The sequence below is a fragment of the Phoca vitulina genome, unplaced genomic scaffold (genome assembly GCF_004348235.1).
Source record: "Phoca vitulina isolate PV1807 unplaced genomic scaffold, GSC_HSeal_1.0 scaffold12, whole genome shotgun sequence".
Classification (NCBI taxonomy): domain Eukaryota; kingdom Metazoa; phylum Chordata; class Mammalia; order Carnivora; family Phocidae; genus Phoca; species Phoca vitulina.
In genome coordinates this window covers 25,076,567-25,100,976 of record NW_022589715.1, presented here as the reverse complement: position 1 = coordinate 25,100,976, position 24,410 = coordinate 25,076,567, and the positions used below count along the sequence as shown (strand labels likewise).

Sequence of the window (24,410 nt, the reverse complement as noted above, 5' to 3'; positions counted from 1 at the left end):
GGGGTGGGTCGTGAAGGTAGCTTCCCAGTGCCGTCAGCTGCCAGTTATCTGGTGTTGATGAGCTCACTGTTGAGTGTTTCAGGAAATTTTTATTTTCCAGAGCTTCTTAACATCATTCATCAGGAAAATGGATGAAAATCTCTGCTGACAATGCACTCTTCCTAGTTAGGTCCCTGCCCCGATGAAACACTTTAAAATCAGAGCTTAATCACCTCCCTGGGAAGTACAGAGAGGAAGGGAGGAAGCGGCAGAGATCAGGCATCTAATGGGTATAGGATTGAAGAGGAAAACAAAGCAACCTTGCCCAAGTGTGTCTTTCACAATGGGGCTTGGGTGTGTTGTCGCCCGAAGCATGCCTGTGACCAAGGTACTCACAGGAGGGACAGAGAGCCTACAGGGCTCCGAGGAAGATGGAGCTGGGGAAATTTCAAGGAAGGAGATGGGTCTGGCCCAGTCCAGCATTTCTCAGCTTAGCCCTATGACATTTTGGGCCAGAGAATTCTTTGCTGGGGGAGACTGTCCTGTGCATTGTAGGATGTTTAGTAGCAACCATGGCGTCTCTCAACTGCCCCCCACCCCCATTCAAGACTGTCTCCAGACATTGCCAAAAGTCCCTGGGGGTCGAAATCGCTGGATTGAGAACTCTTGCACTAGCCTGACAGGAAGCAGCGGCTGAAGCCCTGTTTCCCGTGTCAGGCGCAGCTGACTCAAACCCCGGTTTTGCCATCTCATCATCTGAAATGAGGCTAATGGTAGTACCTGCCTCACAGGGCCGAGGGAGGCTTAGAGCTAATTCATGTGATGATCTTAGCACATCGCTTGGCTTTCAGTAGGCGCTCAATAAATGCCAGCTGTTCTCTGTATTATTGACTCAGAGGGAGGGGCTGCGTGGGACACTGTTGGCTAATGGGCTCATCCATGATAGTCGGGCTGCTTGAACTCCTACCCACAGTCCCCTATGCTGGTTGGGGAGGGGAGAAGCCTTCCTCCTGGGAAGCCTGACAGGGACAGGCCCCCGTGTCGTATACAGGAACAGCATGTGCCATGGCAGGAGCACTGGACCAGGAGTCAGGACACCAGAGTTTCAGTTCTGGCTCTGCCTTGGGCAAGGACCTTCCATTTCTGAGCCTCAACTTGCTCATCTGTGGAATGGAGAGGTTAATAAAAGTAGCCATTCCTCAAGGCTCCTGAGAGGGTCCCTTGAGATAAAGGAGGTTACAAGTGCTTCATCTCATATAAAGTCAGATACAAGGCGTAATTGTGCATTAGCTAATATAAGCTAATTTAAGACTGTGGTCTTAGACATAGTTTCTTCCCGGTTGCCTGGTTTTCTCCTGGTCTGGATATTTCTTGAGGTTCTGGAACTTGGCTCTGTGTGGGTCTGGGAGTCTGGCTCTCTGAGCAGCCTCCTGTTCTCTCACCCGGCCTCCTGCCTCTGGCCTCTTTCCTTTCAACCTGCCGATGTCTCCCCAGACATCCAGGCTGGCAGCCCAGTGTTGGTTGGCTGATGGGTTGCTGGTGGTTGGCCAGATGGACGAGTTCCCTCCAGAGGAGTCTTGGGCAATGCTTTCTTTCCAGTCTCTTCTTCCCTCAGTAACATACCCAGTGTGAAGACTGGCACCCCTAAAGATGTATAACTGAGGCCCTCTCCTCCCTGAGTGGGCTGTGGCCTGCAGTCCTTCTCCTGTGTTCAGGCCCCCTCTGCCCCCTTATTCTAGGGACCGCCTCACCCACAATGACATCGTGGCCACCACCTACCTGAGTATGTCAAAAATCTCTGCCCCTGGAGGAGAAATAGAAGGTAAGTTCCCCCCTTTGTTCTGTCCTCTGGTTCCCCCCATCGTGCTCTCCCCTGACGCACCCCTACCTGTCTTAAAATCCCTAGTTTTGAGAGTTCAGAAAAGGGAATATTAATTATAAGGCCATCGCAGCCTATTTTCCGTGAAGAAGGGCTATGGCCAATTTGAAAAATGGGCTTACAGACATTTCGGATTCTCTACACCTTGGCTGGGGGGATACACCGCTGACTGGTATAGAGAGGATCATTCAGTCCTGCGGATAACATCAGTGGCTGTACCAGGTTCTGTGCTATGGTCGACTGTGCTCCAGCAGCTTCTATTTCGAAATAGCTTTCATTGGTCAGTTAAAAAGTAGGCCATGACCATTTTGTAAAATTTTAAAGATACTGAAGAAGAATATAAAACTTACCCATAAAAATTCCTCATCTGCTTACCCCCCCAGACAAGAGCTGATGATTAATATTCTGGGAGTTTTTCATGTGTATGTATGTATATGTACACATACACATGTGTGTGCATTAAAAAGTATTCTGAAACAATTGTTTTGAAAATTGCTTTTTGTCACTCGGCAATGCAACAGATTTTATTCATGTTATTAAATATTCTTCTACAATATAATTTTAAATGAATACACATATTCCATTGTGTGAATGTACCATAATCCACGTTAACCAGTTAATGATGAATACTTGGGTGCTTTCTAATTTTTCTACGTTATAAAGAACTAACTTTTAAGGAATATTTTTGTAGCTGAATCTTTATGCAATTCATGATTTTTTTTTGAATGAATACTTAGACGTGGAATTGCTGTATCAAAGGATTTGTACATTTTAAAGTGATTTGTATATATCAAAATCGCCCTTCGAAAAGATTGGACTAATGTACACTCTGGTCACTCACATGAGCTTCTTTTGCTGTACCTTCACCAACACAGGGTAAAATAATATTAAAAAGAACTTTGTTAATTTGATGGGTGAATTTCATTGTTGCCTTAATTTTCATTTCATCAGTAGCTGCTAAAGTTGATGAATGCAATTTAAAAAATATTTTAATAATTAATTTATATTTACATATTATATATTTATATACTTTATATTTATTCTGTTATAAATTGCCTGTTCATTGTCTTGGCCCATATTTCTGATCATATGTTTGTCTTTTTCTCATTGTTTTGTAAGAGTTCTGTATATATATGGATGTTAAATTTCCCCCATCATATAAGTGGTAAATAATTCTTGTCTGTTTTATTTTACCATTTAATAGAATTTGGTGTATAGAAATTTAAAATTTTTATGTAGCCAAATCTGTTAACCTTTTCCTTAGCCAATAAGGCAAGGATCTAACATTACTTTATTCACAGTTGTTCTTTGTGAATAACACCAACAGTGTATATTGAATAATCTTTCCCCTATATTTTGAAATGCCACCTTTATCCCCTACTGAATTCCTAAATATGTTCTTGGGCCTGTTTCTTGATTTTCTATTATCTTTAATTGGTATGTCTGGTTGCTATTTCTTAGGTTTTGGTATCTGGGTAATGCTGGCTCTGTAAAATTAATTGGAAAGATTTAAAGTCTTTTCTAACATCTGGAGCAGTTTATATAACATAAGAACATAGTCTTTTGAGGGTTTGAAAGAATTCACCCATAAAACCAGATGGGCTGGGTGCCCTTTTTAGTGGGTATAGCACTAACTCTTTAAAAACTTTTCAGTTTCTCCTGTGATCACTGTTATTTTTAGTTTGTTACTTTTATGATAGTCACTTTTAATAATTTATATCTTCCTAGAAGAGTATTCACTATGCTGAGCTCCTCTAATTTATTTACATAGTTGTTGTAGAGAGCTGTCTTTTATAATTTAAACAATTCTCTCTACCTGTGGTATTTTCCCCCTTTCTTATTTTTAATGATATGTGTTTGAGTTTTCTTTCTTTTTTTTCTTGATTAGCCTTGTTACAAGACCCCCCCCCCCCCAGCGCCGCCACACACACACACTTTGTTGGACTTTTCAAAGAATCAACTTTTGGATTTATTTATCAATTCTAATATTTTTTTCTTAATTTTCTAATTTTTTCTTTTCTTATTTTTTGTTCTGTCAGCTTTTTACTCTTATCTTTAACTCTTTTCAACTTATTTTGTTGTTTCCTTGTAAGACTTTCTAATTAACTTCTTGTGCTTATTTTCAAAATCTCTTATCTAAACAATGATATGGTTTCTGCCCTATAGGTCATGCTTTTGGCCTTCAGCAAACCCCAGGGTTATATTTAAATCTCTTTTTAATTTTTTTTACATTTAAATATTTAGTCTATTTTGAATTTATGTAGGTGCACTTTCCGAAAGCAGATTTGATTTTTTTTGTAGGTAGTCTACCTTTTTCTAACTAGATGCTGCTTGTAGGAATGCATTTTTTTTTTCCTTATGGTTAAATTACTCTGATGTATCTAGGGGCAGGACTCTTTTCATTGAATTTTGAGACATGGAGAATTCTTTAAATCTGAGTTGAGGAATAATTTATTCCAACATGGGAACATGAGCAGCTGAAGGCAGGGTGGGGTAGGGATAAGAGGAGCTCTGGAAGCAGGCAGCTTGGGTCCCAATTCTGCTTCTTTGTAGCTGAGTGAGTCACTTCTCTCCTCTCACCAGTCCTGGCCTCATAAGGTTGTTGTAAAGATCCAGTGAGATTTTAAATGTAACATTCTTAGAGTGTCTGGTACGCATGAAACCCTAAAGTAAAGTAATGTTTGCTGTGTAGTATCATTATTATTGGCTTTCTGCATCACTAATCTGATTTCTTTCCCTGTACTAGTTCTCCTGACTGCTTTCCATGTGGTTTAAAATTGGCCCTTGCATTTTTAGTTTCTCGTCCTGCCTTCTTTTCCCTCTGTCATTCCTTTGATATTTCCATTTTCTTTCTTGTCTGTTCTCTCCCAGAAGTTTTACTTTGTTCCACAAAAGTTATGTCTTCTTGCACTCTGTTGAGAATTCCAAATCACTTCCTGAGACTTTCAGGTAAATGTTCTCTGGAATCGTGCAGATGCTGCTACACCATCTTGGTTGGCACTCTGTGAATCTTCCTTTCTCCTTTATTCACTCTCTAGCAAGACGTGGTTGGTGTTGGTCTCTTTCTACAGACAGGTGCATTGTTCTCTGTCCATCCATCTTGACAGATCTTTACCTGGAGCACAGGGGAATGTGCCCAGTTTCTGGAAGACTCCACCTCGTGCTCTTGAAGTTGAGCAATCCCTTCTTCTAGGTTCTCTGAAACATTAAAAAACCCCACCTTTTAATTATAGAAAATTGAGACACACATGAAAATACAGAATTGTGCAGTGGAATTCCAGGTGTCCTCACTCAGCTTTAATATCTCGCTGTGCTCGGCCGTTCTGACTTCATCGTTGATACTTTTAATCGGTGGAATACACAGAAACTGCCTTCCATAGGGCACTGCTAGGAGGGCCCCTCCTGCCCCTGCCCCTCCCCCTCCCAACTGGGAACAATTATCCCAGGATTCAGTCCCCCGTCTCTGGTGCTGTTCAGATAATTTCTGGGAATGGCTATTTTGGATGGACAGGTAGAAAGATTTGAGGTGGGAGGCAGTGCGTTATGAGGATGAGGTGGGAGAGGGGACATTCTGGACCCCTTGCAGATCAAAACTCCTGGTATGGAAGGAACCTTCTCCAGTTTTCCCACTGGTGCTGTCCCCCACCCTTAGAATCCAGGGGCGGACCCTGGTAGAAGCACAAAGTGCCCTTCTGACTGTTCTCCGACGGCTACTATTTCATGAGGCTACAGCTGTGCCTGCCATCAGCTGTCGGAGGGAGAGTTTAGATCCCTGTCTCCCCATCAGTCTTCATTACTGTTGGTGATGTTGGCCTGCATCTTTTTCAGGGTCCCTGTGAAGGTTTTAATGGGAATGTGAGGAAGATGTTTATTTGGCCACTAGATGGCGTTCAGGTCATGGGCAACCCCGTGTGGTTCAGGGAGGCCTTGGAAGGTGGGTTCCTCCTCTCCCACAGATTGTTTCGGGAATAAAGGAGAATCTTCTTGCAACTATGGCCAGTCAGTTTTAAATGTGTTGTTAAATAGCTTGATCTCTGAAACAATACAAGAGTGTAACTTCTTGCTCAAAATAGAGCCAGGCCTCATGACGCCTCTGACATGCATCCCCTTCTGAGATGCTGCAGGGTAGTGTTTGCCTTGCTCCCTGCTCAGCTTCTCCCATTTGTCCCAAGGCCATCTCAGGATGGGTCACTCTGACTTTCCTTTCAACTGTTTGCATTTTTCCTTCACATGAGGGGGATCCAGCCCACCTGGGCAACGCACGACACTATTTTCCCACAGCTCCCAAAAGCCCCAACTCAACCAAACTGTAAAAACCAGTTGTTTCTCTATATTCCCCCACCTCCTGGTTCACCAGAATATTTGGCCCAACCAGGAGTTTTTGTTTTCATGTTTTTGTTTTTCTTTCCAGCGAGGACGGGACCTAACAGTAGCCTCTTAAGCACGTCTGCCCACAAGTTTGCCTGGGCACACTTAAGTATTCCTTGGACCCTGTACCCCGAAGCATTTAGTAAAAATTTTGTTTTCTAAAAAGGAGTGATTTCCTTAGAAGCTGCGGTTCTTTCAAAAGGTAACGGGCACATGAGACCCATGAAATGACACAGATTCTTTTATAACTCTATACATATGGAAATCATACTGCAAAGATGGCACTGGTAGCCTACAGTTTTTTCTAAGAAACCCAAAGTTTTTTGCTTTTGTGTGTGTGTGGTTTTTTTTTTTTTTTTTTTGGTCTTTGGAGCATTGATGATGATTTCCCAGCAGTTCTCAGCCTCTCCTCCTGCCTGGCACCAGCTGGTGTCAGGCCGCCAAGCTGTGAGCATGGGAGATGTGCTGAGGGAGGGAGCTGGTGGAGCTGATGGCAGGTAACAGCCTCAGCTTCTCTAGGAGGAGACGCGGGTGTCTGTGGACACTGCAGGGCTGTGATGTGTGGCTCACAGGGCCGGGAGAGCCTGCTCCTGGTCTTCTCTGGCTTTCCCCCGGGGGAGGGAGTTAGGTTTGTTGGCTCAGGCCACAAAACTGGGAATATTCCTCCAAGTTCTGGGGCTTCTACAGCCCTGGTTCTCTGGGCTTGGGGAAAACACAGCAGGACACTTGCGTTTTGGCAGAGGGTGATGAGGACTGAATGGTGGCTTTGTGTGAGGTAGCTTCATCGGTCACTTTGCCCTTGACTTTATGAGCTGTCTGCAGACACAGAGGAGAGAACCTGAGATGATCCTCAGTACCCCGGAGACCTGTGACCCTGCCCCCAAATTAGGAATCATTGGTCAAAGCTGTCAGCAGGGCCATGTCTTACTCAGTGCCCAGCACTGTGCCTGATTAGGTTTGTTGAATGAGTGAATGGATGAATGAAGAAATGAAGGAATTCATGAGAGGCGCCCCTGGGAAGTAGGCTGGTCGGCAGCCACCCGCTCGGTCCTCCTGGACCCCAGAGGTGTGTGTTGGTCAGATGGCTGGCGGGGTTCTGGGGACATCTGTGTCTAGGCTGGGCACCGGTTTACAGCCAGGATTCGGAGTTGGCCTCTGCAGGAAGCACATGGTGGTCAGAGCTGTGACCTCGGCCTCATTAGCCTGCGATAACTGGCCAGGTCTGTTTGTAATCATTTGGAAGGAGCTTAAAATGGAATCTGTTTCCTTCCGGTGGGCCCTGGTTGCTACTCTCCTCGGCACTGCAGCTGTGCCCATGTCGGTCCTCTCCCTGTGGCTAAAAGCTCCCCTGTGACCAGAGGCCTGGCTCCCCCACCGATGAAAACCTAGTCCTGTGGATATGAAAACGGCCATGAATTATGGTTTCTGCAGCTCTAGCCGCATTCCTCACTGAGGCCTGGCCACTGAGAGCTGTGGGGCTGGGTCCCAGGGCCTGGGCCCCCTGCAGCTGGACCTTGCCCTCCTGCTGCCTTCTGCACTAGTGGGGTCAGCCCTGGCCTCGTATCTGGACTTCCATGTTCCCCTTCTCTCTCGTCTTCACTCTCTCTCTGTGTGTCTCTTACTCAGTCTTCCTTCACACTGTTTTGCTCAACTCTTGGCTCTTGGCTCTTAATTATAGTCATGAAGCTATGAGGAAATAGTCATAGATATATATTTTTGGGGAGGAGACAAGTAGATAAAGATGACCAATGAATGAAAATAATCAAAGATTTTACCAGCCATATCGACAGGCTGGGTCATGATCAGCTGGTTGGAGGAGGAGACAGGGAGGGTCAGAATGCAGGAAGAGGCTGAAATCAGAGAGGACCATGGAAGGAGAGTGAAGGGTGCCCACTCCCTGCGGGCTGTTTTAGATCTGTCTAGAAGTGAGGGATAGATTCCAAGAGCCCAGAAGGGTGCTAGAGCATCTCCTTCCTTGCTTCTCTCATTTTTTGCTTCTCCTTCCTTGCTTCTCTCATTTCCAGACACCCCTTACCAGCATTTAGGGGCACGTCCAAGTGTGTAGAATCTTCAGCTAATGGGCAGTGTCTGGCACTGTGCTTCCCTTGAAGTGGAAGATGCCTGAAGCCAGATCCCCGTGCCTGCCGTTGTGAAAATGCAACATGGTGTCCTCAGTGGCAATCCTGAAAGTAGCCACTAGATGGAGATGTTGTACCTTGAAATGCCCTTGCTCCGTGAACTTGGTCCCAAGTGTCAACCTGCTTGTTGGGTGGAGTGCTGGGTGTGCCTCGCTGCCTGTTCCTGTTTCAACCCCCACCCTTTCTTTGTGTCTGTTTCCCTCGCTTATTTGGCTATAATATAGAAAAAAAAGCACAATTTCTTTTCTGTGTTATTACCTGAATATACTGAGTCAAGTTTCAGGTCCCATTTTCAATTGGCAAGCAGAGCACAGACATAGGTAGGCAGACCTCGGTGGGGAGGGACCTCAGGGCTCACCCTGGCACTAAGGGCTGTGTCTGGCTGGGGGAGGGAGGTGGCGCGGTGATGACTTTGTTTGTGATACACTCACACCTGGGCTGGGGGTGGGGCCTCGGGCCACATCTGTTTCCCCCACGGGGGCTGTCTGTCTTTCCATCTGTCTGTCTGCCAGTTCTCCATCCACACGCCTGTTCACGTAACCAGTCCTCCTCTCAGTCATGTCCATCCTAACCCCTTTTCCATTTCTTTATGCTTCAGAGGAACCTGCAGGTGTGGCCAAGCCTTCTCCCGCCATGGACCGTATGTGCTTTCCCCGCCGGGGATGGCAAGGGGGGTGGGCCTTGGGGTTTTCGCTGGAGGGGAGAGGGTGCTGGTTTCTGGGAAGTTTTTGATTTGCCTGAGGTGGGGCTGAGATTCACCACCTCGGTCCCTGAGCTTACCTTTGGCTGTTACCTCTCCATGCAGGTTGAATATGAAAATCGCTTGGAATGCTTTAAAGACAATTCCCCTCCCAGCCCCCCCCCCTGCCCCTTCCCTCCCCCCAACCCTTTCCTGAACCTGCTGGGCTCCAGCTCAGGCTCAAATGAGTCCACTCTCTCAGGCAGGGAGCGGTGGGGTGGGGGCCTGGGCAAGGCATCTTGGGGATCAGGAGGAGGCCAGGGTGAGTGGAAAACTCTTGAAGTTCACAAGGTAAATCATAATGGAGATGATTAGTACAAATAATTAGTAAAGCCCATGTTAGTTTCCTCTGCCTGGGCCTCCCACCTCTGTCCCAAATGCCAGAGCCCTGTGTGTGCTGGGGACTAGGGGGAGAGCCTGGACGGTGGCTGGGCGACCGGCTCTGTGGGGAGGCACGCTCCTATGCTCTGGTCGGCAGTATCTATTTCTCCAGCCCTGTCCCTGCCCACCCCGCATCACCCCAGGGTCTTGGCACGCGGCGGGACTCGGAGTTCACAGCTCCTGTCCTTAGGTCTGGCTCATGCATTTCCTTGCTGAGGCCATTTATTCTGTGCCTACCTTGCCCCATCCTTGCTCCTATGGATTGGATCATCCCAGATGATTCCTGCTCGTGGGCCCCCTTCCTATTTGTGGCATTCTGGAAACAGCCTCTCCCCCTGACTTCCTCTGGAAGAGACACCCTGGCTTTTTGGGGTTCTCAGAGTATGTCCAGTGAAGTCCTGTCTTAGGAAACTTGGCCATTGGCTGGAAAATCATGACATAACAACAGAGGGCCTCTGAAAAGGAGGGAAGTGATGTAGAGAGAAGACTTCCCTCATCATTGGTGGGATTCTCCTTTTCACTCTCCTCCAACCTGTTCCACTGAAAGGTGGTTCTTTGCACAATGTGGGGAGGGAGACAGAATGCTGGCATGAGTCAGGGCTGTTAGGTAATCTGTCTCGACTTCATAATGACATGGGGGTAAGGGGGACATGTGCCCGGGGGTGGGGGGTTTGCCTTGTGGGTTGGGACATCTAACCAGGTCCCTGCCCTGCCTCCCCGGGGGGGTGGCTTCTCTGGTCACCAAACTCTGGGGCCTCCTTTGTTCCCCCCCACACTTCTGTGCAGGAGGAGTGGGGATACAGGACGGGGTGCAGCCTGAGAGGGGCAGGACAGTGGAGGGCCCTGAGCCCCAGCTTTGCATGCTGGCTAAGTGCATGGGCTTTGAGGTCAGAGCATTTTGGGTGATGCCACTTTGTAGTGAGGTGTTCCTTTGCATCTCTGAGCCTCAGTTTTCTCATCTGTAAAATGAGATAATAAAAGTAATAAGCATCTCCATGTCCCAGCAGAGTGGTGAGGATTAAGGGGCCTATGGGAGACAATGGTCAGTGTCACCATTCTTTCTGCACTTGTGGGCACTGCATCCCATGCGTGTTCAGGGAACTGAGGGCCAGGGATGGGCTCAGGCCTGAGGCTGGCTGGGTTGAGCACTAGAAGGCTCCATGGAGCTGGCTCCTCTGACCCCCACCTGTGTCTCCCAGTGGATGACCACCTGGGCTTCCTCCCCACCTTCGGGCCCTGCTATGTCAACCTCTACGGCAGCCCCAGGGAGTTCACTGGCTTCCCGGACCCCTATGCGGAACTCAACACAGGCAAGGTGAGCCCACCAGCACCCCCGCACACCCAGATCCCCGGGCCTGTGTGCAGGGCGCTTCCAGCCTGGGTAGCATCTGCTCTGGTCCAGACTCCAAGGGCCTGATGGAGCTTGAGTGGGCCCACGGCCAGACAGCCCCCACCTCAGAGAAAGCCTCCTTCTGCCTGGCCCTCTCCTGGCCCCTTCTTCCTTCTCACTCCCCTCCCCTTTGCTTCTCCTTCAGGGCCAGCCTGACCCCCTTGCCCCCTCATTTTCCTGGCCCCTGAGGGACCCAGGTCTCATCTGTGTCAGGTTTCATCTCTTCTCTGGCTGGGTTGGAGTCTGATACTGATCATCTGGGTGGCTTGTCATGTCCCCCGAACTCTCTGGGCCACTGTTTCCTTATCTGCAGAGTGATGGGGGTAGACCAGGGCCCTCCTGGTTGCCTGAGGGAGGAGCAACTTCAGGGCCAGATCAGGTCCCTTTCCTTCTTCTCCTTCCCTCCATCCCCTCTGCTCCTGGTGACCTAACCTCCCCTCTTAGGGAGAAGGCGTGGCCTACCGAGGTCGGCTTCTGCTCTCCCTGGAGACCAAGCTGGTGGAGCACAGCGAGCAAAAGGTGGAGGACCTCCCTGCGGATGACATCCTTCGGGTGGAGGTGAGGGGTGTGGCTCTGGAAGGGGTGAAGGAGGTGGCAGCCAAACGGGGCTGGTTCCTAGTGTCATGGTGGAGGAGGGCTCAGCTCCACCCACGGTCTGTGCCTTCACCCTTCTGGGCCTTAGTGCCTCGGCTGTGACATACCAGTAACCCCACAGCTACCCTGTCTCCCTGAGGAATGTTCAGAGGCTCAAAGAAAATAAACGAAACTATTTTACAAGCCTAGAACTTGATGCAGAGTGAGAGGTCTATTTTATAACAATAACGTAGGAACAGCTCACACTTATCAATCACTCACCATATGTCAGATGCTTTGCTAGTGACACTTGATGTCGTGGAGTCCTTCCAGCACCTGTGAGGTGGTTGCTTTTAGTATCTCCGTTTTACAGATGAGGACACTGAGACTCAAATATACCAGAGCAGCAAGTGCGAGAGCCGAGCCTTGTGCCCAGGAGGTGGCTGGATGGGGTCTGTGTGGTGGGTTAAGCTCTCAGACTCTAGCCAGAAAGCGCTGGTTTGAATCCTGGCTTGACCACTTACTGGCTCTAGCACTTTCCTTATCAATGAAGCAGGGGTAGTAAGTATACTTACCTCCTAAGATTGTTGTGAGAATTGCATTAATTCAAAGCTGTACGCAACAGCAGTCAATAAGCGTTAGCTGTTATTACTATTTCACATCATTCCACAACCCGGTTGTGTTAACCCTTTTCTCTCTGCCTTCCATGAAGGGGATCGCAGAGTCATCTCGATTCAGACCCGGCTGTGTGATCGAGAGCCTGCCATGTCCTCAGCCGTGTGCCCGATACCCAGAGGGGACATTCCTCCCCCCGCACGTGGCAGCTTGTGTCTACCGCAGAGCTGGGTGGCGTGCTGGGGACCCCGAGTGGCACGGGGTGGGAGCTCTGGGCAGCGGCATGGCCGTTTAGAGCCTTCGGCCCCTTTTGAATGGCAGATGCAGGAGACCAGGCTTCCCCTGGGTGGGGGGGAGGGGGGCGGGCGGTGCCATGGCTGCTGGTTTGGATTAAGGAGCAGCATGACCTTGGAGGAGCAGACCTTATTAGAGGAACATGGCCAAACACACAGGCCTGGAATGAGTTTGTTCAGTTAGTAACCAAATCTGGGCACTGTTGCTTCGCTGGACCATTCACCACCCATCCGTCCAGCCAGGATTTATTGGGCGCCAGTCACGGCCGGGGCCTGCCAGACATGTGACCCCTCCCCACCCCAGTGTCTTCCTTCCTCCTCCCGTGACCCAGCAGCTGCCCTTTCTGCCCCCAGAAATATCTCCGGAGGCGCAAGTACTCCCTCTTTGCTGCCTTCTACTCGGCCTCCATGCTCCAGGATGTGGACGATGCCATCCAGTTCGAGGTCAGCATTGGGAACTACGGCAACAAGTTCGACACGACGTGCCTGCCACTGGCTTCCACCACCCAGTACAGCCGGGCAGTCTTTGATGGTGAGGCTGGGGGCTGTGCGCCTGGCTGGGACCCGGACCACAGAGCAGGGGCCCGACCCAGAATCCTGCTTCTCCTGCAGAGCTAGCTGCCGGAGGCCCACCCGAAGGCCCTCCCAGCCCAGGAAAACCTGTTTGGGCTGACTCCCTGCTCTGTCCTCCCCCCCCCGCCCCTGTGCCACCCCCCACTCCCCGCTCCCCTCCAGGTGGGTCTTTGCTGCCAGGACCACAGATTGGGCTCCCAAAACAGGCTGTGGTCGGGAAAGATCCTGACCTAGGGCCATAGCTGATTTCATGGTGGCTATTTGGAGTCGCGTAGAGATTTTGGAGAGTTGGGTTTTCCAGGGCCCTTCTAGCAATCCCTCCATTTGCATGTGCTCAAGAACCCTCATGAGAGCACCAGCTGTTCGTTCAACAGATGGAAGGAGCTCAGGCACCCTGTTTGGCCACTGGGGAATATGGGCCGTTCGTGTATGTCCCAGGGGATTCTTAGCGGGAGGGAGCAGGTGTCTGAATCTGTCTCACCCTTGGGCCCCTTCCCGCCCACCCCTGCACTCCTGGCTCAGGACCAGGCCCTTCGTGTCCTTCCAGGGTGCCACTACTATTACTTGCCCTGGGGCAACGTGAAGCCCGTGGTGGTACTGTCATCCTACTGGGAGGACATCAGCCACAGAGTTGAGGCTCAGAACCAGCTGCTCAGGATCGCAGATCGGCTGGTGAGTGGAAGCTGCCTCACCCCTGCACACCCCCTGTGCCGCACCCTGCCCCCAGGGGTGTCCATGGACCAGGCCCCCAGGAGTGACACACTTACACATAGCTGTGCCTGCAGACTCTCACGGCGCCTAGGGTCCTTTGTGTCCTGACTGTGGCTCCCTGGGTTGGCGATCTTGTCCTGCTAGCGGGAAGGGAGGGGAGGGAGTGCGAATGATCTGGGGGCCCAGTGAGGTAGGAGACAGTGCAGAGAAGGAGCTGAGAGGAAGCAAGCTGGAGCCGCGGGCAGAGCCTGGCACCCACTTGTGCATGCATGCGTTCGTGCATCAGATGCCTTCGCCTCCTGCCACACGCCAGGGTTTGTGCTGGAGCTTTATAGCCACACGGGGGACTTGGACAAGGAGCTGCCCTGCCTTTAGGGGTCAGTCTAGTGAAGGCAAGCACAGGTTCACCCACACCTCTCACGCAGGGGTTCCAAACCCGAGTGCAGGTGACACTCCCGGAGTGCCACGAGGAAGGATGGGCACTCAGAGGAGGGAGAGGGCCAAGGAGTGTCAGGAGGGCATTGTGGAGGCAGCGAGGAGATGGGAGGCAGGAGCCCTGTTAGGGTGCCATGGCAGTGGTCTGGGAGCAGTGACAAGCACTGGGCGGGAGGGGACCTCGGGGACAAAGTTGCAGGGCTGGGGCTAGAAGGACTTGGTGGCTGGGGAGTTGGGAAGACAGGGAGAAGCACAGTGTACGAGGTCAGGCAGGGAATTGTGCTTTGGAGGTGACCAGGGAGTCCCCTGGGGGTTCCCCATGGATGCTGAGAGCTGGGGGCCCTGCGCTCGGCCAGAGAGTGGAGGAGAACGAAGTGGATAGAGGTGTATAGATCAAGGGTGGGTAGCTGGTGATCCTCGGGGTGACCCCGGGCTGTGTCTGTGTGTTTCTGACACGGAACCCGGGGGAGGCAGGTGTGGCTGCGCTGTGGGAGCAAGGCAGGAGCAGTGGGGTGGTGGGAAGGCGTTGCAGAGGCTCAGGTGTGTGTTGGTGGGTGCGGAGGTGAGCACAGCCAGGAGCACAGGGGAGGGGAAGGGGGGGACGGTGGTCTTGGAGGGGTGGGGAGGGGATGCCGGCCTATGCGAAGGCATGGTGGACAGCCTTCCTGAGACTGGCAGCTCTTGGGGAGGGAGGAGAGCAGCCAGCACCCAGGTTCTGGAGGACTTGGAGTCCTTGCTGTGCAAGTCGGGCTTCTGGGGTGGCCATTCTCTGACAGGATGCTCCCTGAGGGCTGGGAACTGTGTGTTCTTCCCAAGGCCTGTCATCAGAATGGCACATGCTTAGGGAGGCCGATGGGTGGGGAGGGGACCTGAGGGGCCTGAATGGCAAGCCCTTGACTGGACAGGTTTTCTGTGAGGGCTCCCCCAGCTCAGGGCTGAGCTCAGGAGACGGCTGCTGAGGAGCTCCAGCAGGAGACAGATGTGACCTGGGAGTGACTGGGCCACGAGTTTGGAGAGGGAACTCTGTTATTGGAGGTGGTCTGAGTGTTCCTGAAGGAAGGAGGGGATCGAACCTGCTTGGGCAGGACGATTTGGGAGGGATAGAACATTTCAGGTGGGGACTGGTGTGGGCTCAGATGGTCCCTCACCTGTGAGATGGCAGACCTGTTGGAGGGGCTCTGGGAGGAGTGTGGAATGCAGCAGAGTTGTGTGGAAGCCTGCACACAGCATCACGTCCTTGTGACCAGGCCTGGGGTTGGAGTCCCAGGCTTGGGAATTTGGATCTGTTTGGGGTGGGGAGCCCTGAAAGGTTCTCAAGGTGAGACAGATCTCGGTCTGTTGCATCTGGGCTCTGCCTTCTCTGTTCTCACGGTTCTCTCCTTTGGTTCAGGGTGTCAGGTTCAGATTTCGGTGGCAGGGCCTAGGGGTTGGGAGTCTGGTGTATACCTTCAACCCCACAGGGGATGGTCCAACCCTTGCCTGCCTGTTCCACAGGAAGCTGGCCTGGAGCAAGTCCACTTGGCCATGAAGGCACAGTGCAGCCCCGAGGACGTGGACTCCCTGGTGGCTCAGCTGATGGATGAGCTCATCTCAGACTGCAGGTAGGGGGTGCCTGGCACCCACATGCCCTCCCCTCCTGGCTCAGCGAGGCCCTTTCCCTGGAAGTGTTCACGTGTGGCAGTGAGCAGCGGCACGTCTCCCCAGCCACGCTTGGCCAGCAGTCCAGCCCGTGCTGAGTCCAAAGGTGGTGGAGCCAGAGAGGGGAGTTGAAAAGGTGACATTTAGAGCAGGTCATAAATCTCCCTGCAGCAGCGGCAGCTGTGGGCCTGGGGCAGCCCGGCTCACCTGAATGGGGAGCATTGTGTCTCTGATCCCCGACCTCTTAGTTCCCTGATGGAATCTCCAGGAGGGGCTGGCTGGTGGGGGTGACGGTGCCCCTCCTCCCCAAGGCCATGTCGGGGACCATGGCTTCCACTTAGCCTTCTATCGACTTCAGGAAAAGAGGGCTCTGGGGGTGATGGGGAATGGGGGTGCTCAGAGGCCCAGTGGAAGGGGAGGCATCTCGGCATCTCCTCCCCTGCTGGGCGATTTGGGGCTCACCACCCACCTGCTCTGAGCCTTGCTTTCCTCATCTTCAACTTCACGTTAAGAATAACTGCTTATGATAGCACATAAGCAAAATGCTTGGCTCTTTAGGAAGAGTATGTAATAGATGGTGACTATAGTTACTATTAGGAAGAAATGTCAGGAGACTTAGGTTCTTGTCCCTTTAACCAGCATTGTGGCTTTGGGCAGCTTCACTTCTCTGGATCTCAGTTTTCTCAGCTGTGAAATGTACTTAATGATACATAGTTGCTTTTCTACTGTCTGTGGGTTAAGGGTAAATGTATGAAAGTGTATTCTAGGCTCCCCTCAATCTTATCATCCCACCTTCTGCTGAGTGTCTGAGAAGTGCCTTCACACTCTGCCTGATGCAGAGCCCCTTCTTGTCCTTTGTACCCCAACTGGGAAGTGCATCTTTATCAAACAAAACATTACCCCAAAGAGCCCTACCCTAGGGGTGGAATTCCAGACAGGTCATTCACGCATTCCCCAAACCTTCGTGGAGATTAAAGCATGTTGACAAGGCTGCAGCTTCAGCCCCTCTAGAGGTGACAGATGCAAAAGTGAGCAAACGAAGCAGAGTGTGTTGGGGAGTTAGAGGCGTGTGCTGCAAGAGCTCAGAGCAGATGCCATCATGCTCAGACTCAATTCAGGGGAGCTTCCTGGAGTGGGGGGTGCTCCTTATGTGAACTCTGAAGGAGGAGTAGGAACCAGCCTTTGCAGCGGGGACTGCCCAGGCAGAGGTGTGAAGCCTGAAATGCCTGCCGCCTCCGTGGGTTGGCAGGGGAAGAGGAAGCCCAAGTGGGATAGATAGGCCTGAGGGGTCTGCTAAGGTGAGCTCAGCCCTGGGCGGCTTGGTGGGGGGGCATAGGGATCCCCATGGTTCAGATACTTGTCCTGGTTGCAGAGTGAGGGATGGGTTGGTGGTGCTGGTGGTGAGGGGATTTTGGACAAAGGTGTTACCTAAGCCAGGGACATGGGGAGGGCTGGGGGCCGAGAGAGGCAGAGGGCAGTCAGGACTCTTTAGGGGGCATCATAATGATCACAGTCTCATAACGAACACTTCCTGTGTGAGATGCTATTTATGAGCACTTTACATGTATGAACTAATCATAAGCACCTTATGAGCTAGGAAATAGAGAGATCCACATTTTATAGATGAGAAAACTGAGGCACGGAGAGGTTAATTAACTTGCTCAGATTCACTTTTCTATAAGTGGCTGAGTCTGTTGGCTGTATCACTTTCTAATGAACAGGACTGGCTGGTGGGTTGGATGGGGGCGCCCAAGGAAGGTGCAGAATGATCCTCCAGTTCTGGCCAGAGCAGCTGGGTGGCTAGCAGGGCCATTCTCAGGGGATCAGTGGGAGAAGAGCAGCTTTTGGGGAAGATGAGGAGCTTAGGACTGGCTCTGTTGGTGAGAGGTACCTGAGGGCATCTGTGGTCTGGAGGTTGGAGGACAGAGTGAGGCTGGAGGGGCACACAAGGGTGCAGTCAACGTGGGGAGGGGCTCAGAGTGACTCGCTGTGTACCACTGGCCTGGCCTGACAGCCCGGGTATGGAGGGTGGGTTATACCCACAGCACCGCTCATGATTCATGTGTTATGTGGACCTTGGCAGGTAGTCAGGTGCATGAAGCATCTAAGACGGGTGGGACCCAAGTCCTGGGCTGCCCTCACTGCCCCTCTCAGGGCTCTGTTCTCAGAGGATTCAGCTAAACACACTTCTGCTAAAGCCTGGTCCCCTTTGAGTCACTCTGCTGGGGATAGAAGGTGGCTGGGGTGGTCCCAGGTCAAGAGGAGTGGGGGGAGGGAAGCTTCCCATCTTCTTGGAATGCACAAATGGTTCTCCAGGGAGGAATACCAAACATCAGGACTGATTCCTTCAGGCACCACTTGAGGCCCCCAGTAGCCCTGGGGCAGCAGCGAGAGGGCTGCCTTCACCTCCAGCTCTGGGCTGTCAAGCAGGGCAGCCAGGCGCCGGGGCCCCAAGCCAGTGGGTCACAGCTGACCACTAGCTGTTCCCCATTCCTTCGGCCAGTCCCCGTCCCACCTCCCAAATCAGTGTCTTTCCTTCTACAGCCTCTCTTTTCCTGGCTTCTCTCCCTCCTAGCCCCTCTCCCCCTGCCAGAGGGCCCCCTCTGCTCCTCCAGCCCAGCCTTCTCCTCTCATCCTTAGACCCACGCACCCATCTGCCCACTACACCTCTCTACCTGGATGTCTGCCAGCACGTCCCATTCCTTCTCTGGGGTCTTCCTAAAACTGGGCCATGCTGCCTCGGCTTCAGCCCTCAGCGGCTCCCACTGCCTTCAAGGAAAAGTCCCAGCTCTCACCCAGGTAGATGGGCCTCTTGGGCCCCACTCCCTCACTGCCTCACGGACCCCAGCAGTCCTACCCTCTGGCCCTTTGGAGCCTCTGTGCTGGCTTGTCCAGCTCTCGGGACCCCATGCGTGCTCCCTCCTGCCTCTGAGCCTTTGTCTTGTGCACATTCTGTTCCTTCGGCCAGAACACCATCTGGCTCTTCTTGGCCCGACTCGCTTCCTCCAGGAAGTACTGCTGACTCTGAGGCTGCTCAGTGGGGATCTAGCCTGTTTGCCTCTCTGTTCTGGGTGCTCCGGACCCAGCGCTGTCAGGACCCACAGAGCTGTTGTTCATGAGGAATGAAACGAGTGACCCCTGGACCAGTTCATCTTTCAGGCTAGACACTGTGCCTTCTGGGCGGCTGTTCCTGATAGACACCCGTGTCCCCGCAGGGGTCGGCAGCAACTTTGTGAGCCATCCAGCTCCGCTCTCATCCTGCGCTGAGCTGCCCCGGGCCTGCCCACCTTTTCCAAGTCAGCCAGGGTTGGCAGGGCGACCGCCCTTGTTTGGGGTGGGGACACAATGTCATCTGACCTCCTCTTCCCAGTCTCCCTTTCGTTCAGTCCCCGCTGCTTTGGGCTTTCCTGGGGCGGGAAAGGGCCAAGACGTCTTGTTGGTGGCAGTCACGGGTCCCGGCTGTTTCGGGGGAGTCTTGGCTGGGCTGGTGGCCTCCATGAAAATCTCCCTTTGGTGGTCTGTATGGCAGTCCCTCCCAGCTCCCGACCCAGGCTGGGAACATAAATCACCCTGGTTGGCTCAGCTCTGCAGATCCAACTCCAGATCTGCCTGCCCCCGCCCTCAGGCCCACTCAGGCCTCCTTCCCAGGCAGGCCCCAGCCCAGGACTCTGGCCCAGGCCCCCCTTTACCCACCCGGCATGCCCCTCCGCCACGAATCGAGTGGGCTGGGGATGGAGGCCGCCCCTCTCCTGGCCTGGGGCAGCCCCATCCGCGGCACCCTCGGGGCAGTAAATATTATATTACTACAGGGTGTGCAGTACGTGACCTGAGACAGGCCCCGGGGCTTAAGTTTCCCGAGATGGAGTTTGCGTACTGCTCCCCCCACCCTAAAAATTCAATTAAAAAAAATAACAGGAAAAATGTAGTGCGCCGAGGGCCTGCCAGAGTGGTGTATCTGGCGGCGGCGGTGCCGCTCCGCTCCGGCGGTAATTGGTTCTGCATAGCTCGGGGAAATTGGCAGAAAAATAAATCAGCCGGGAGCCGGAGTCGAGACACTGCGGGGAGGGGAGTGTGAGGTGGGGGGGCTGCAAGTGGTGGGGGCAGAACTGGTGGAGCGGGTTTGACTGATGTCCTGTTTGGGAGTCAAGGGCTCAGTGGGGGTGGGGCGTGGGGCCTGGAGCAGCCCCCCCTACAGCAGGGATCATCTAGAGGGCTCCTGCATGGTGAGGGAGAACACAGACGTCCCCCCGCTAACTTCCCCGCCTGACCTTGCATGTGTATTGACTGACTCCAGAGGCTCGGTATGGTGAGGAAGAGCCATATGAAGGAGGACATCTGGGGAGCCCGTGGGACTGGGGGGGGGAGTCAGAGTTCTGTGCCTCTGGAACGGGATGGGGTTTAAAACCAACCCCCATGTGGGGCCTACGGCTGGATTTCTGGGGCTATATGTGCCCTCTACCTTTTCTCCAAAGGCTTCCCAAACAGAGGGTTCCGGGAGGGGTGTCCCGGGGCTGCCCCAGGTCGACACATCTGTATTGCTGGCTGCTGGCCTCCCCACAGCGTCTGCAGTGGCTTGTCAGGGGTCCATAAATTTCCTTCCTGAAGAACGTGTGCGTACAACAGAACGGATTCATTTCAGCCCAGGGCAACTTAGCACTCTGGCCTCTGCTCTAGGAGGATGCAGGGGGCACAGAGGGACCTGTTGGGCCCTCGGAGGGTTTGCGGTCATTTGGGCAGAGGGGACGCACGTGCAAAAGAACTCCTGAGTTTCAAACAGGCAGCTCCAGAATAGAGGGCTGAGGGACTTCAGAGCAGGAGGCACGCGCACCAGTGTAGTTAGGGAAGGCTTCCTGGAGGAGGTGAGGATGGAGCAGGTCACATGGAGATGGGTCAGGCTGGAGAAGGCACCTAGGGCACATGGGGCACCCGGCAGGCAGGCTGAGGGTGTAGGGTTTGTTGGAGGGGGGGGTCTGTGCCCAGGCGTGTCTACAGCGTGTGTGCCTGGACCTGGGTGCGTGAGTGCGGGCTCATCCCATCTGTCCGTCCCTCGCAGCCAGCCCCTAGGCAACGTGCACGAGATGCCCTCCGCCACCCCCCTGGACCAGTACCTGTACAGGCTGCGCAGCCGTCACCTAAGCCAGATGACTGAGGCGGCGCTGGCCCTGAAGCTTGGGCACAGCGGGCTCCCGGCCGCCCTGGAGCAGGCTGAAGACTGGCTCCTACGTCTCCGTGCCCTGGCCGAGGAGGTAGGAAACCCTGGAAGGTGTCCTCCGTCCTGCCTGCAGCCATCGGAACTGGGAGGGACGCGGGGACTGTCTGGGCCATGATCCGACTCTGGCTTCATTGCTGGGTGAGCTTGGACAGGTGACTCAATTTTTCTGAGCCTCAGTGTCCCCTATTTGCAGCAGGAGGAGACAGGATGCAACTGGACACTGGGTATTATGGGGTCTAGCTGAGAGCCTGGTGTGCAGTGGGTGTTCAGTCAATGCCCCCAAATATGTTCAAGACATGTGCTCAATCAGTGTCCCCAAAGTATGTCAGAGACGGAGCTCGGACCAGCATCCCGAGGCACCTGGCTCCGAGTGCGGTGCTGGGGCCTGCTTCCCCAGGGACCTGACTCCTCCCTACCAACCAGGACCTGTCCGCCCCTGGCCTCAAACCTGCCTCTGCTGGGGCCCTGTATTTCTTGCTCTCCTGGCTGCCTCCTAGCCCCAGGCCTGAGGAGGCTGTATTTGCAGGAACTGTGAACTTTGTAGTATCTAATCAGAGAGAAGTGGCTGCTGTTTGTCCCCACCTGCATACCGCCCCCCTCCTTGCCCCAGGTCAGATGTACCCCCACCCTCACCCCAGTTCCCAGGGCAAGCGAGCCGTCCACAGGTTTGTCCAGAACGAGGACAAGGTTCTGCTCCTATGTCACCGGCAGACCAGCTGCTGCCCACTCTGACCAGAGGTGTGTGGTCCCCCTACGGAGGCGGTGGGGCCGGTGAGGAAGGATTTCCCCAGAAGGAGTGTGGGAAAGGGCAGGGCCTGAGAGGGGCTTCTGGAGGAGTGAGTCGTTGAAGAGGAGAGAGGGGTCTGGGAGGTGGGAGGCTGTTCAGAAGGGGAACACAGCCCAAAAAGTTGGTCCCTGAAAGTCAGCCTTGGACTCGTCCCTGAGCAGGGCTTTGGGCATGTGGCCAGCTACCTGGGGGAAACACTGTGTTGCCCAGCCACAGGCTGAGCCCATGCAGCGGCTACAGACCATCCTCTTGGGCTGGTCAAGGGCTGCCTTCCATCATCTTGGCCCAGATGGCCCCTGGAATCTCAGCACAGATTGTGCCACAGCTGGGAGGGGTCAAGGTCAAATGGGGGCTCCTGACTGCAAGGGACCCCAGAGAGAGTCTTTCTCAAATTTGAATGCGCATCAGAATCCCCTGAAGGGCTTGTTAAAACAGGTTACAAGCCCTGCCTGACCCTGCGTGTCTCGGGGAGAGCCTGAGAATTTGCATTTCTAGCGTGTTCCCAGGAGCTGCTGCTCTGGGGACCACACTGGTATCATGCTTAGGAACCACTGTTTGGAGGCAGAAAAACCTGGTTGGCTCCTACCCTCTTTGAGCTTAAGTTTCCTCACTGGCAAATGGGGCTGCCTGTCCTTGCTGCAGGGAGTAAGTGAAACCGTGAAATGCTCTCAGCCGTGGCCCTGATTCGAGACCCAGTGCGCCACCTCACTGAGCACACTTTGCTCACCGACCTTGGAAGCAGGTGGGCTGTACCCAACGGTTCTCACTCAGAGTTACTGGTTCTGAGGGGCTCAGGCCTTGTGGTTTTGTTCTGGGCTGGTCACCATTTTCAGAGCCCAATGTCATGATGCCCGGAAAAGGACTAGACCCCACAAGTCCCTGCTATTGCGGGGGGAGTGTCCTTCGGGAAAGGGCACATCTGGGGATTCGCTGCTACTCTCGGGTGAGGAAGAGGGGTAGCATCTTAAGTGTGATGTCATCTCTCGGGTCAAATCAAATCCTCCAATCTCTGCGCCCCCGGGAGCATCTCTCTGCCCAGTGGAGGGGATCTAAGAAGATAAGCTCTGGTCTCCAGGCCGGAGTGTCTCTTCCCAGAAAATGTGAACTCAGCTCAGTGAATTTTTGGCAGGCTCCTCATGTGAGCGGAGGCAGCCTCATGCCCCGTGCTTGGGGGCTCCTAGCCGCGGAAGACAGAGGTGCCCAGCCAGCTGTAGGGGGGTTCAAGGAGGCTCTTGGGGGTGGGCGGCGGGGGAGCTGGAAGTGGGAGGAGAGGTGGCTCATGGTGGGGCTCTGGGCCTTCCCCGCCCTGACTGCCACCCTCTCTCCAGCCCCAGAACAGCTTGCCCGACATCATCATCTGGATGCTGCAGGGAGACAAGCGAGTGGCATACCAGCGGCTGCCCGCACAGGAGGTCCTCTTCTCCCGCCGGGGCACCAGCTACTGTGGCAAGAATTGTGGGAAGCTGCAGACCATCTTTCTCAAAGTGGGTTCCTTTTTCTCAAGTCATGGTCATATTTTCTCCCAGGTAGTTCCCTCCCCCTTTCATGTCTCCTCCTGGTCTCCATCGCACTGAGAGTCTGTAGGCTCTCAGAAGGGGTGGCGGGCTTTGTGTAAAACCATTTCCCTTCTCTCTCCCCTGCCAAGTCCCTAGAGCCCACACACCTGGGCTAGAAAGTTGGCAGGTGAGAGCTGGAATCACGGGGTGCTGGAAATGAATGAGGCAGGGTCTGTGTCCCCTGCTCCCTACCTCCTCCCGCTCCCCAGGCTGTCTGGGAGGGGCTGACTGCCGAGGCTGTTCTCGACCTCATAGCCAGGTCTCTGGTAGGGGGGTTCAGCCCTCAGCCCCCACCCCAGCCTCTAAGAGCCCTGGTACAGACCTCCTTGCCCTGCCCGAGGGCTTTGACTCCATGTGGAGTCATGCTCAGGTCCAGGTTCTTCCCTGTGGGAGGGCTGGTGTTTGGGTACTCAGGGTGCCTGTGGCTCTGGCCCATCCGGGAGCTGGGGGCAAGAAATCCAGGGCCCCTCATGTTGTCCTGCCCACATCTCTTCTCCCCTTTCTCCTCCAACCCCACCCTTGCTCCCCATCCATCTTCTTTCATGGTACTGGCCAGCCTCGGGCTCGGTGACAGGGATGTGAGCAGGTGCCTGAGCACCCCCTCTCCTCCTCTCTGGGTTAATGTGGGACATAGAGCCAAGGCTGTTTTGGTGGGGGTACTGTGGCCTGGTGGCCAGGACACGATTCAGGAAAATCCCTTCCTGGGCTGTGACCGCCTGGGGCCCTAGGGGAGGGTCCCTGTTTGGAGGGCTGTCACTGAGGCTGTCCTGCTGGGGGAGGAGTGGCCCTGGGAGGCAGGCCGGCCCCTTGCCACTCACCGCTGACTCCAGATGGCTCTGTGGGCGTTATAAGCCGCTGGCCTTCAGCCCAGCTGGCCCATCTGCCCCAGCCCCTTGCTCTCAGCCTTCCCTTCCCGGCCCCTCCTTCCATCCACACCAGGGATCAGCGCCGGCCTCTCCTCTTCCAGGAAGTCGTTGTTGGCTAGCCCTAGCCTCGAACCTCTGAGTGCCTGTCGGTCAACCCATTCATATATTGGCCAGTCTTTCTTGTTGTGCCCTGGGCTGGGTGGAGAGGGCAGGTTTCAATAGTACAGTGTGTGTGGACAGGTGGCAGGGTTGGCTGGAAGCCTGTGTGGCCTTGGGC

The 24,410-nt window shown here is 53.6% G+C and overlaps 1 protein-coding gene across 15 annotated transcripts in view; it reads left to right on the top strand.

Moving 5' to 3' along the window:
* Positions 1–24,410, top strand: part of DYSF (dysferlin) — a 202,959-nt gene that overhangs the window by 70,946 nt on the left and 107,603 nt on the right. For 8 of the 15 annotated variants that reach the window (XM_032410734.1, XM_032410730.1, XM_032410728.1 and 5 more), the window contains 8 exons: positions 1,719–1,801; positions 10,684–10,799; positions 11,319–11,432; positions 12,710–12,887; positions 13,476–13,600; positions 15,569–15,675; positions 20,766–20,958; positions 23,040–23,195. In XM_032410734.1, coding sequence (XP_032266625.1) covers positions 1,719–1,801; positions 10,684–10,799; positions 11,319–11,432; positions 12,710–12,887; positions 13,476–13,600; positions 15,569–15,675; positions 20,766–20,958; positions 23,040–23,195 — 1,072 coding nt within the window. Of the gene's footprint in view, positions 1–1,718; positions 1,802–8,962; positions 9,005–10,683; positions 10,800–11,318; positions 11,433–12,709; positions 12,888–13,475; positions 13,601–15,568; positions 15,676–20,765; positions 20,959–23,039; positions 23,196–24,410 lie in introns of all 15 variants that reach the window. The other 7 variants (XM_032410732.1, XM_032410725.1, XM_032410723.1 and 4 more) reach the window with 1 other exon arrangement.